The sequence below is a fragment of the Camelina sativa genome, chromosome 4, assembly GCF_030686135.1.
Source record: "Camelina sativa cultivar CO46 ecotype springtype chromosome 4, ASM3068613v1".
Lineage (NCBI taxonomy): Eukaryota > Viridiplantae > Streptophyta > Magnoliopsida > Brassicales > Brassicaceae > Camelina > Camelina sativa.
The window spans coordinates 16,704,702-16,717,416 of record NC_141883.1 but is presented as its reverse complement, the minus strand read 5'-3'; the positions used below and the strand labels follow the sequence as shown (position 1 = coordinate 16,717,416).

At 32.2% G+C, this 12,715-nt stretch overlaps 5 protein-coding genes across 5 annotated transcripts; all 5 read left to right on the top strand.

Moving 5' to 3' along the window:
* The first annotated feature begins 2,045 nt into the window (after positions 1–2,045).
* Positions 2,046–2,717, top strand: LOC147945843 (defensin-like protein 206). Its single transcript, XM_087510238.1, has 2 exons — positions 2,046–2,203; positions 2,304–2,717. The coding sequence occupies exons 1-2, from the start codon at positions 2,134–2,136 to the stop codon at positions 2,510–2,512; spliced, it is 279 nt and encodes a 92-aa protein (XP_087366364.1). The 5' UTR covers positions 2,046–2,133; the 3' UTR covers positions 2,513–2,717.
* A 1,873-nt stretch (positions 2,718–4,590) lies between these two features.
* LOC147945842 (defensin-like protein 206) lies at positions 4,591–5,195 on the top strand. The gene is made up of 2 exons (XM_087510236.1): positions 4,591–4,681; positions 4,782–5,195. The coding sequence occupies exons 1-2, from the start codon at positions 4,612–4,614 to the stop codon at positions 4,988–4,990; spliced, it is 279 nt and encodes a 92-aa protein (XP_087366362.1). The 5' UTR covers positions 4,591–4,611; the 3' UTR covers positions 4,991–5,195.
* A 1,805-nt stretch (positions 5,196–7,000) lies between these two features.
* Positions 7,001–7,672, top strand: LOC147945841 (defensin-like protein 206). The gene is made up of 2 exons (XM_087510235.1): positions 7,001–7,158; positions 7,259–7,672. Exons 1-2 carry the CDS (start codon positions 7,089–7,091, stop codon positions 7,465–7,467), a joined length of 279 nt encoding a protein of 92 aa, XP_087366361.1. The 5' UTR covers positions 7,001–7,088; the 3' UTR covers positions 7,468–7,672.
* Positions 7,673–9,478: 1,806 nt separating this feature from the next.
* Positions 9,479–10,150, top strand: LOC147945840 (defensin-like protein 206). The gene is made up of 2 exons (XM_087510234.1): positions 9,479–9,636; positions 9,737–10,150. The coding sequence occupies exons 1-2, from the start codon at positions 9,567–9,569 to the stop codon at positions 9,943–9,945; spliced, it is 279 nt and encodes a 92-aa protein (XP_087366360.1). The 5' UTR covers positions 9,479–9,566; the 3' UTR covers positions 9,946–10,150.
* Positions 10,151–11,956: 1,806 nt separating this feature from the next.
* Positions 11,957–12,628, top strand: LOC147945839 (defensin-like protein 206). The gene is made up of 2 exons (XM_087510233.1): positions 11,957–12,114; positions 12,215–12,628. Exons 1-2 carry the CDS (start codon positions 12,045–12,047, stop codon positions 12,421–12,423), a joined length of 279 nt encoding a protein of 92 aa, XP_087366359.1. The 5' UTR covers positions 11,957–12,044; the 3' UTR covers positions 12,424–12,628.
* Positions 12,629–12,715: the final 87 nt, after the last annotated feature.

Here is a 12,715-nt window from a genome sequence, read left to right as displayed (position 1 = left end):
ACAGTCACTGCCACTGCTACAAAAAGGCTTAAAAATAACCTCATCATGTAATTACCAAGTGTGACTTTTGGTCCCTTTCGGTGTGAGGACATGACATTTGCGTGTGTTTATGTTCACGTTTCTCCAAATAAAAAACATTAAGGGCAAAGCTTACCATTGCTTGCCCCCCTCTCAAATGTAATCTTATCTTCTATGCACTTTTATTTTAATCATCATATATAATATAATCGTTTTGTATTTGTGTTCGTCAATCCATTCCCGCCTAACATTCAAAACCGGTTCCTAGAGAAACGTACATGGAGAGGTGGGTGATAGAATCCCACTAATATAGGAGAAATAACAAAGCAATACCATAACCACGTCTATTTTTTAACTTTACACTAGTTGACACTGGTTTACTTCGGTTACGATCAATGACTGTGGACGACTTTTTATTTAGAGGATGACTGGTTTCAACATGATAAAAAAATTTTAAACGATTGATTTACTGGTCGAAAACGAATGTGTTTGTTAAATATTTATAATTTTTTAATTAACGGGTATGTCGTAAGTGTTTTATAGAAATATACGGTTCTCTTCCTGTCTGCGATAAGGTTATTGAATGATCGGACAAAAACTGCCACTGCAAGAAAAATGTTTGAAATAACCTTGTTATATAAGTACCAAGTATGACAGTTGTGTGTATTTATGTTATGTTCATGTTTCTTTTTCTTCCAAATAAAAGATGGAGGGCAAAGCTAATCATTGCTTGCCTCCCCCCCCTCTAAATGAAATATAATATCTCATGTTCTCTGAACTTTTATGCTAATCATGGAAAAAACAAACTCGCTTTGTATTTGTGTTCGTCAACCCATTCTCGCCTCACATTCGAAAACCATTTATTAGATATATCGAATTTTCTTATATAAAAGGCCAGACATTTCTTCTTTCAAACACAGTTTTAAATGAGAATTACTTAAAAAGCATTTTGTTCTTACCTTTTGCTAAATCTCTTGAGAGTTTTCATAACAAGAAGCAGTTTTTTGTAGTTCTTCTCGAATTACCCAGTTGATATAGGTTTCGCATCGACACGTTGCACTAAGAGGTTTTGGTTTCTAAAATTTAAGAAAAATTCAAAACTAATGAAAAAAATGCTCAGAATAATCTAATTCGATAACACCTAAACGAGTAAAATAGTATTTTACTCACCCAAAATTACTAAAATACATGTAATATATTTAAAAAGATATACTTTGAACATTATTAATACTGTAAAACCATAAATAAATTTAGTGAATAAAAAAATATTTATAGTGAGAAATTAAAGTTAAATAATGATTATTAGTTTAGAATTAAATGTGAATAGATATAGGACTTGGTAATATGTTTTTTTATTTTTTTTTTATATTAGTTATCACTTAATCTTAATTCGTATAAAATGCATAATATATTAATTTGTAGATATGTTTTGTTTTTGCTAAATAATATAGACATATTCCGAATTTTATAGTAATTTTATCCTTTGATGTATACACAAATTAATTAAGAATTTGACCTTTTAGAATTAATTATTGTATTTACAACGTTATAAATACCACGAAGATAAGTTTCTTTCGTAAATTCTATGTCTAGTTTTATTTTCGAGACATACCCCTAAATTTATTAAAATTAAAATTATAATCTCGGCGAGTTAGGAGTGTCGCCATGAGTGTTGCCTTGTAGCTGAAACCCTAAAGTTATTTAATGAACTGATGAGGGAAAATCGTTATCATTGTTGGATTAAAGAATTGCCAAAATTCCTGCTTACTCACAACGATATCAATTTTAAACAATAGTTATTTCAAACTAAAGAAAAATGAACATAAAAAACAATTTCTACAGAGATGACCTTCTTTTAAGTTGATTTTTTAAAGACAAGTGCATGATTAAAAAAAGAGGATAACAAAGACGGCCATGCATAATTGTGGCGACATTATGAACTTGGGAAAATCAGAAAGAAGAGAGAAGTGATTAAACAAATATAACAAAGTTGCAAAATTTTGACTATAAATAGATGACCACACCTACGAATTTAAACCATCAAAGTTTGAAGCTAATCCAAAAGAAAAACAAAAAGAACAAGTTTCAGCGAAGGCAAAGCATAGAAGAAAAGAAATGGCAAAGAACCTCACCAACTCCGTCAGCTTTACTGTTCTCTTGGTTGTTCTCCTGATGGCTTCAACTGGTATAATATTAGTTTTACAAAGTTGATCTCATCTATATATTGTACTTTGCAGTTGCCTCTTAAGTATCTTCTGCTGACGAATTAATATGTCAACATCTAGGAATCCTTAATACTGAGGCTCAAACCTGTGGTGCTGGTGGATGTCTTACGGCCGCTTCACGTGTGTTCCTTGGCGAGTGCCCGTCGGCCCACGGTACAACAAATGCTCAATGTTGTACGTGTTGCGTAGCCACATACGGTAGTCCTCCAGTCTGCTGGGCGGTTGTTGAGGGAACTGACAGTCACTGCCACTGCTACAAAAAGGCTTAAAAATAACCTCATCATGTAATTACCAAGTGTGACTTTTGGTCCCTTTCGGTGTGAGGACATGACATTTGCGTGTGTTTATGTTCACGTTTCTCCAAATAAAAAACATTAAGGGCAAAGCTTACCATTGCTTGCCCCCCTCTCAAATGTAATCTTATCTTCTATGCACTTTTATTTTAATCATCATATATAATATAATCGTTTTGTATTTGTGTTCGTCAATCCATTTCCGCCTAACATTCAAAACCGGTTCCTAGAGAAACGTACATGGAGAGGTGGGTGATAGAATCCCACTAATATAGGAGAAATAACAAAGCAATACCATAACCACGTCTATTTTTTAACTTTACACTAGTTGACACTGGTTTACTTCGGTTACGATCAATGACTGTGGACGACTTTTTATTTAGAGGATGACTGGTTTCAACATGATAAAAAAATTTTAAACGATTGATTTACTGGTCGAAAACGAATGTGTTTGTTAAATATTTATAATTTTTTAATTAACGGGTATGTCGTAAGTGTTTTATAGAAATATACGGTTCTCTTCCTGTCTGCGATAAGGTTATTGAATGATCGGACAAAAACTGCCACTGCAAGAAAATGTTTGAAATAACCTTGTTATATAAGTACCAAGTATGACAGTTGTGTGTATTTATGTTATGTTCATGTTTCTTTTTCTTCCAAATAAAAGATGGAGGGCAAAGCTAATCATTGCTTGCCTCCCCCCCCTCTAAATGAAATATAATATCTCATGTTCTCTGAACTTTTATGCTAATCATGGAAAAAACAAACTCGCTTTGTATTTGTGTTCGTCAACCCATTCTCGCCTCACATTCGAAAACCATTTATTAGATATATCGAATTTTCTTATATAAAAGGCCAGACATTTCTTCTTTCAAACACAGTTTTAAATGAGAATTACTTAAAAAGCATTTTGTTCTTACCTTTTGCTAAATCTCTTGAGAGTTTTCATAACAAGAAGCAGTTTTTTGTAGTTCTTCTCGAATTACCCAGTTGATATAGGTTTCGCATCGACACGTTGCACTAAGAGGTTTTGGTTTCTAAAATTTAAGAAAAATTCAAAACTAATGAAAAAAATGCTCAGAATAATCTAATTCGATAACACCTAAACGAGTAAAATAGTATTTTACTCACCCAAAATTACAAAAATACATGTAATATATTAAAAAAGATATACTTTGAACATTATTAATACTGTAAAACCATAAATAAATTTAGTGAATAAAAAAATATTTATAGTGAGAAATTAAAGTTAAATAATGATTATTAGTTTAGAATTAAATGTGAATAGATATAGGACTTGGTAATATGTTTTTTTATTTTTTTTTATATTAGTTATCACTTAATCTTAATTCGTATAAAATGCATAATATATTAATTTGTAGATATGTTTTGTTTTTGCTAAATAATATAGACATATTCCGAATTTTATAGTAATTTTATCCTTTGATGTATACACAAATTAATTAAGAATTTGACCTTTTAGAATTAATTATTGTATTTACAACGTTATAAATACCACGAAGATAAGTTTCTTTCGTAAATTCTATGTCTAGTTTTATTTTCGAGACATACCCCTAAATTTATTAAAATTAAAATTATAATCTCGGCGAGTTAGGAGTGTCGCCATGAGTGTTGCCTTGTAGCTGAAACCCTAAAGTTATTTAATGAACTGATGAGGGAAAATCGTTATCATTGTTGGATTAAAGAATTGCCAAAATTCCTGCTTACTCACAACGATATCAATTTTAAACAATAGTTATTTCAAACTAAAGAAAAATGAACATAAAAAACAATTTCTACAGAGATGACCTTCTTTTAAGTTGATTTTTTAAAGACAAGTGCATGATTAAAAAAAGAGGATAACAAAGACGGCCATGCATAATTGTGGCGACATTATGAACTTGGGAAAATCAGAAAGAAGAGAGAAGTGATTAAACAAATATAACAAAGTTGCAAAATTTTGACTATAAATAGATGACCACACCTACGAATTTAAACCATCAAAGTTTGAAGCTAATCCAAAAGAAAAACAAAAAGAACAAGTTTCTGCGAAGGCAAAGCATAGAAGAAAAGAAATGGCAAAGAACCTCACCAACTCCGTCAGCTTTACTGTTCTCTTGGTTGTTCTCCTGATGGCTTCAACTGGTATAATATTAGTTTTACAAAGTTGATCTCATCTATATATTGTACTTTGCAGTTGCCTCTTAAGTATCTTCTGCTGACGAATTAATATATCAACATCTAGGAATCCTTAATACTGAGGCTCAAACCTGTGGTGCTGGTGGATGTCTTACGGCCGCTTCACGTGTGTTCCTTGGCGAGTGCCCGTCGGCCCACGGTACAACAAATGCTCAATGTTGTACGTGTTGCGTAGCCACATACGGTAGTCCTCCAGTCTGCTGGGCGGTTGTTGAGGGAACTGACAGTCACTGCCACTGCTACAAAAAGGCTTAAAAATAACCTCATCATGTAATTACCAAGTGTGACTTTTGGTCCCTTTCGGTGTGAGGACATGACATTTGCGTGTGTTTATGTTCACGTTTCTCCAAATAAAAAACATTAAGGGCAAAGCTTACCATTGCTTGCCCCCCTCTCAAATGTAATCTTATCTTCTATGCACTTTTATTTTAATCATCATATATAATATAATCGTTTTGTATTTGTGTTCGTCAATCCATTCCCGCCTAACATTCAAAACCGGTTCCTAGAGAAACGTACATGGAGAGGTGGGTGATAGAATCCCACTAATATAGGAGAAATAACAAAGCAATACCATAACCACGTCTATTTTTTAACTTTACACTAGTTGACACTGGTTTACTTCGGTTACGATCAATGACTGTGGACGACTTTTTATTTAGAGGATGACTGGTTTCAACATGATAAAAAAATTTTAAACGATTGATTTACTGGTCGAAAACGAATGTGTTTGTTAAATATTTATAATTTTTTAATTAACGGGTATGTCGTAAGTGTTTTATAGAAATATACGGTTCTCTTCCTGTCTGCGATAAGGTTATTGAATGATCGGACAAAAACTGCCACTGCAAGAAAAATGTTTGAAATAACCTTGTTATATAAGTACCAAGTATGACAGTTGTGTGTATTTATGTTATGTTCATGTTTCTTTTTCTTCCAAATAAAAGATGGAGGGCAAAGCTAATCATTGCTTGCCTCCCCCCCTCTAAATGAAATATAATATCTCATGTTCTCTGAACTTTTATGCTAATCATGGAAAAAACAAACTCGCTTTGTATTTGTGTTCGTCAACCCATTCTCGCCTCACATTCGAAAACCATTTATTAGATATATCGAATTTTCTTATATAAAAGGCCAGACATTTCTTCTTTCAAACACAGTTTTAAATGAGAATTACTTAAAAAGCATTTTGTTCTTACCTTTTGCTAAATCTCTTGAGAGTTTTCATAACAAGAAGCAGTTTTTTGTAGTTCTTCTCGAATTACCCAGTTGATATAGGTTTCGCATCGACACGTTGCACTAAGAGGTTTTGGTTTCTAAAATTTAAGAAAAATTCAAAACTAATGAAAAAAATGCTCAGAATAATCTAATTCGATAACACCTAAACGAGTAAAATAGTATTTTACTCACCCAAAATTACTAAAATACATGTAATATATTTAAAAAGATATACTTTGAACATTATTAATACTGTAAAACCATAAATAAATTTAGTGAATAAAAAAATATTTATAGTGAGAAATTAAAGTTAAATAATGATTATTAGTTTAGAATTAAATGTGAATAGATATAGGACTTGGTAATATGTTTTTTTATTTTTTTTATATTAGTTATCACTTAATCTTAATTCGTATAAAATGCATAATATATTAATTTGTAGATATGTTTTGTTTTTGCTAAATAATATAGACATATTCCGAATTTTATAGTAATTTTATCCTTTGATGTATACACAAATTAATTAAGAATTTGACCTTTTAGAATTAATTATTGTATTTACAACGTTATAAATACCACGAAGATAAGTTTCTTTCGTAAATTCTATGTCTAGTTTTATTTTCGAGACATACCCCTAAATTTATTAAAATTAAAATTATAATCTCGGCGAGTTAGGAGTGTCGCCATGAGTGTTGCCTTGTAGCTGAAACCCTAAAGTTATTTAATGAACTGATGAGGGAAAATCGTTATCATTGTTGGATTAAAGAATTGCCAAAATTCCTGCTTACTCACAACGATATCAATTTTAAACAATAGTTATTTCAAACTAAAGAAAAATGAACATAAAAAACAATTTCTACAGAGATGACCTTCTTTTAAGTTGATTTTTTAAAGACAAGTGCATGATTAAAAAAAGAGGATAACAAAGACGGCCATGCATAATTGTGGCGACATTATGAACTTGGGAAAATCAGAAAGAAGAGAGAAGTGATTAAACAAATATAACAAAGTTGCAAAATTTTGACTATAAATAGATGACCACACCTACGAATTTAAACCATCAAAGTTTGAAGCTAATCCAAAAGAAAAACAAAAAGAACAAGTTTCAGCGAAGGCAAAGCATAGAAGAAAAGAAATGGCAAAGAACCTCACCAACTCCGTCAGCTTTACTGTTCTCTTGGTTGTTCTCCTGATGGCTTCAACTGGTATAATATTAGTTTTACAAAGTTGATCTCATCTATATATTGTACTTTGCAGTTGCCTCTTAAGTATCTTCTGCTGACGAATTAATATGTCAACATCTAGGAATCCTTAATACTGAGGCTCAAACCTGTGGTGCTGGTGGATGTCTTACGGCCGCTTCACGTGTGTTCCTTGGCGAGTGCCCGTCGGCCCACGGTACAACAAATGCTCAATGTTGTACGTGTTGCGTAGCCACATACGGTAGTCCTCCAGTCTGCTGGGCGGTTGTTGAGGGAACTGACAGTCACTGCCACTGCTACAAAAAGGCTTAAAAATAACCTCATCATGTAATTACCAAGTGTGACTTTTGGTCCCTTTCGGTGTGAGGACATGACATTTGCGTGTGTTTATGTTCACGTTTCTCCAAATAAAAAACATTAAGGGCAAAGCTTACCATTGCTTGCCCCCCTCTCAAATGTAATCTTATCTTCTATGCACTTTTATTTTAATCATCATATATAATATAATCGTTTTGTATTTGTGTTCGTCAATCCATTCCCGCCTAACATTCAAAACCGGTTCCTAGAGAAACGTACATGGAGAGGTGGGTGATAGAATCCCACTAATATAGGAGAAATAACAAAGCAATACCATAACCACGTCTATTTTTTAACTTTACACTAGTTGACACTGGTTTACTTCGGTTACGATCAATGACTGTGGACGACTTTTTATTTAGAGGATGACTGGTTTCAACATGATAAAAAAATTTTAAACGATTGATTTACTGGTCGAAAACGAATGTGTTTGTTAAATATTTATAATTTTTTAATTAACGGGTATGTCGTAAGTGTTTTATAGAAATATACGGTTCTCTTCCTGTCTGCGATAAGGTTATTGAATGATCGGACAAAAACTGCCACTGCAAGAAAAATGTTTGAAATAACCTTGTTATATAAGTACCAAGTATGACAGTTGTGTGTATTTATGTTATGTTCATGTTTCTTTTTCTTCCAAATAAAAGATGGAGGGCAAAGCTAATCATTGCTTGCCTCCCCCCCTCTAAATGAAATATAATATCTCATGTTCTCTGAACTTTTATGCTAATCATGGAAAAAACAAACTCGCTTTGTATTTGTGTTCGTCAACCCATTCTCGCCTCACATTCGAAAACCATTTATTAGATATATCGAATTTTCTTATATAAAAGGCCAGACATTTCTTCTTTCAAACACAGTTTTAAATGAGAATTACTTAAAAAGCATTTTGTTCTTACCTTTTGCTAAATCTCTTGAGAGTTTTCATAACAAGAAGCAGTTTTTTGTAGTTCTTCTCGAATTACCCAGTTGATATAGGTTTCGCATCGACACGTTGCACTAAGAGGTTTTGGTTTCTAAAATTTAAGAAAAATTCAAAACTAATGAAAAAAATGCTCAGAATAATCTAATTCGATAACACCTAAACGAGTAAAATAGTATTTTACTCACCCAAAATTACTAAAATACATGTAATATATTTAAAAAGATATACTTTGAACATTATTAATACTGTAAAACCATAAATAAATTTAGTGAATAAAAAAATATTTATAGTGAGAAATTAAAGTTAAATAATGATTATTAGTTTAGAATTAAATGTGAATAGATATAGGACTTGGTAATATGTTTTTTTATATTTTTTTATATTAGTTATCACTTAATTTTAATTCGTATAAAATGCATAATATATTAATTTGTAGATATGTTTTGTTTTTGCTAAATAATATAGACATATTCCGAATTTTATAGTAATTTTATCCTTTGATGTATACACAAATTAATTAAGAATTTGACCTTTTAGAATTAATTATTGTATTTACAACGTTATAAATACCACGAAGATAAGTTTCTTTCGTAAATTCTATGTCTAGTTTTATTTTCGAGACATACCCCTAAATTTATTAAAATTAAAATTATAATCTCGGCGAGTTAGGAGTGTCGCCATGAGTGTTGCCTTGTAGCTGAAACCCTAAAGTTATTTAATGAACTGATGAGGGAAAATCGTTATCATTGTTGGATTAAAGAATTGCCAAAATTCCTGCTTACTCACAACGATATCAATTTTAAACAATAGTTATTTCAAACTAAAGAAAAATGAACATAAAAAACAATTTTTACAGAGATGACCTTCTTTTAAGTTGATTTTTTAAAGACAAGTGCATGATTAAAAAAAGAGGATAACAAAGACGGCCATGCATAATTGTGGCGACATTATGAACTTGGGAAAATCAGAAAGAAGAGAGAAGTGATTAAACAAATATAACAAAGTTGCAAAATTTTGACTATAAATAGATGACCACACCTACGAATTTAAACCATCAAAGTTTGAAGCTAATCCAAAAGAAAAACAAAAAGAACAAGTTTCAGCGAAGGCAAAGCATAGAAGAAAAGAAATGGCAAAGAACCTCACCAACTCCGTCAGCTTTACTGTTCTCTTGGTTGTTCTCCTGATGGCTTCAACTGGTATAATATTAGTTTTACAAAGTTGATCTCATCTATATATTGTACTTTGCAGTTGCCTCTTAAGTATCTTCTGCTGACGAATTAATATGTCAACATCTAGGAATCCTTAATACTGAGGCTCAAACCTGTGGTGCTGGTGGATGTCTTACGGCCGCTTCACGTGTGTTCCTTGGCGAGTGCCCGTCGGCCCACGGTACAACAAATGCTCAATGTTGTACGTGTTGCGTAGCCACATACGGTAGTCCTCCAGTCTGCTGGGCGGTTGTTGAGGGAACTGACAGTCACTGCCACTGCTACAAAAAGGCTTAAAAATAACCTCATCATGTAATTACCAAGTGTGACTTTTGGTCCCTTTCGGTGTGAGGACATGACATTTGCGTGTGTTTATGTTCACGTTTCTCCAAATAAAAAACATTAAGGGCAAAGCTTACCATTGCTTGCCCCCCTCTCAAATGTAATCTTATCTTCTATGCACTTTTATTTTAATCATCATATATAATATAATCGTTTTGTATTTGTGTTCGTCAATCCATTCCCGCCTAACATTCAAAACCGGTTCCTAGAGAAACGTACATGGAGAGGTGGGTGATAGAATCCCACTAATATAGGAGAAATAACAAAGCAATACCATAACCACGTCTATTTTTTAACTTTACACTAGTTGACACTGGTTTACTTCGGTTACGATCAATGACTGTGGACGACTTTTTATTTAGAGGATGACTGGTTTCAACATGATAAAAAAATTTTAAACGATTGATTTACTGGTCGAAAACGAATGTGTTTGTTAAATATTTATAATTTTTTAATTAACGGGTATGTCGTAAGTGTTTTATAGAAATATACGGTTCTCTTCCTGTCTGCGATAAGGTTATTGAATGATCGGACAAAAACTGCCACTGCAAGAAAAATGTTTGAAATAACCTTGTTATATAAGTACCAAGTATGACAGTTGTGTGTATTTATGTTATGTTCATGTTTCTTTTTCTTCCAAATAAAAGATGGAGGGCAAAGCTAATCATTGCTTGCCTCCCCCCCTCTAAATGAAATATAATATCTCATGTTCTCTGAACTTTTATGCTAATCATGGAAAAAACAAACTCGCTTTGTATTTGTGTTCGTCAACCCATTCTCGCCTCACATTCGAAAACCATTTATTAGATATATCGAATTTTCTTATATAAAAGGCCAGACATTTCTTCTTTCAAACACAGTTTTAAATGAGAATTACTTAAAAAGCATTTTGTTCTTACCTTTTGCTAAATCTCTTGAGAGTTTTCATAACAAGAAGCAGTTTTTTGTAGTTCTTCTCGAATTACCCAGTTGATATAGGTTTCGCATCGACACGTTGCACTAAGAGGTTTTGGTTTCTAAAATTTAAGAAAAATTCAAAACTAATGAAAAAAATGCTCAGAATAATCTAATTCGATAACACCTAAACGAGTAAAATAGTATTTTACTCACCCAAAATTACTAAAATACATGTAATATATTTAAAAAGATATACTTTGAACATTATTAATACTGTAAAACCATAAATAAATTTAGTGAATAAAAAAATATTTATAGTGAGAAATTAAAGTTAAATAATGATTATTAGTTTAGAATTAAATGTGAATAGATATAGGACTTGGTAATATGTTTTTTTATATTTTTTTATATTAGTTATCACTTAATTTTAATTCGTATAAAATGCATAATATATTAATTTGTAGATATGTTTTGTTTTTGCTAAATAATATAGACATATTCCGAATTTTATAGTAATTTTATCCTTTGATGTATACACAAATTAATTAAGAATTTGACCTTTTAGAATTAATTATTGTATTTACAACGTTATAAATACCACGAAGATAAGTTTCTTTCGTAAATTCTATGTCTAGTTTTATTTTCGAGACATACCCCTAAATTTATTAAAATTAAAATTATAATCTCGGCGAGTTAGGAGTGTCGCCATGAGTGTTACCTTGTAGCTGAAACCCTAAAGTTATTTAATGAACTGATGAGGGAAAATCGTTATCATTGTTGGATTAAAGAATTGCCAAAATTCCTGCTTACTCACAACGATATCAATTTTAAACAATAGTTATTTCAAACTAAAGAAAAATGAACATAAAAAACAATTTCTACAGAGATGACCTTCTTTTAAGTTGATTTTTTAAAGACAAGTGCATGATTAAAAAAAGAGGATAACAAAGACGGCCATGCATAATTGTGGCGACATTATGAACTTGGGAAAATCAGAAAGAAGAGAGAAGTGATTAAACAAATATAACAAAGTTGCAAAATTTTGACTATAAATAGATGACCACACCTACGAATTTAAACCATCAAAGTTTGAAGCTAATCCAAAAGAAAAACAAAAAGAACAAGTTTCAGCGAAGGCAAAGCATAGAAGAAAAGAAATGGCAAAGAACCTCACCAACTCCGTCAGCTTTACTGTTCTCTTGGTTGTTCTCCTGATGGCTTCAACTGGTATAATATTAGTTTTACAAAGTTGATCTCATCTATATATTGTACTTTGCAGTTGCCTCTTAAGTATCTTCTGCTGACGAATTAATATGTCAACATCTAGGAATCCTTAATACTGAGGCTCAAACCTGTGGTGCTGGTGGATGTCTTACGGCCGCTTCACGTGTGTTCCTTGGCGAGTGCCCGTCGGCCCACGGTACAACAAATGCTCAATGTTGTACGTGTTGCGTAGCCACATACGGTAGTCCTCCAGTCTGCTGGGCGGTTGTTGAGGGAACTGACAGTCACTGCCACTGCTACAAAAAGGCTTAAAAATAACCTCATCATGTAATTACCAAGTGTGACTTTTGGTCCCTTTCGGTGTGAGGACATGACATTTGCGTGTGTTTATGTTCACGTTTCTCCAAATAAAAAACATTAAGGGCAAAGCTTACCATTGCTTGCCCCCCTCTCAAATGTAATCTTATCTTCTATGCACTTTTATTTTAATCATCATATATAATATAATCGTTTTGTATTTGTGTTCGTCAATCCATTCCCGCCTAACATTCAAAACCGGTTCCTAGAGAAACGTACATGGAGAGGTGGGTGATAGAATCCCACT

Coding starts and splice junctions, on each gene's coding strand:
- LOC147945841 (XM_087510235.1), top strand. CDS start 7,089: ATGGCAAAGAACCTCACCAACTCCGTCAGCTTTACTGTTCTCTTGGTT. Junction 7,159..7,258: donor TCTCCTGATGGCTTCAACTG/GTATAATATTAG, acceptor GTCAACATCTAG/GAATCCTTAATACTGAGGCT.
- LOC147945840 (XM_087510234.1), top strand. CDS start 9,567: ATGGCAAAGAACCTCACCAACTCCGTCAGCTTTACTGTTCTCTTGGTT. Junction 9,637..9,736: donor TCTCCTGATGGCTTCAACTG/GTATAATATTAG, acceptor GTCAACATCTAG/GAATCCTTAATACTGAGGCT.
- LOC147945842 (XM_087510236.1), top strand. CDS start 4,612: ATGGCAAAGAACCTCACCAACTCCGTCAGCTTTACTGTTCTCTTGGTT. Junction 4,682..4,781: donor TCTCCTGATGGCTTCAACTG/GTATAATATTAG, acceptor ATCAACATCTAG/GAATCCTTAATACTGAGGCT.
- LOC147945839 (XM_087510233.1), top strand. CDS start 12,045: ATGGCAAAGAACCTCACCAACTCCGTCAGCTTTACTGTTCTCTTGGTT. Junction 12,115..12,214: donor TCTCCTGATGGCTTCAACTG/GTATAATATTAG, acceptor GTCAACATCTAG/GAATCCTTAATACTGAGGCT.
- LOC147945843 (XM_087510238.1), top strand. CDS start 2,134: ATGGCAAAGAACCTCACCAACTCCGTCAGCTTTACTGTTCTCTTGGTT. Junction 2,204..2,303: donor TCTCCTGATGGCTTCAACTG/GTATAATATTAG, acceptor GTCAACATCTAG/GAATCCTTAATACTGAGGCT.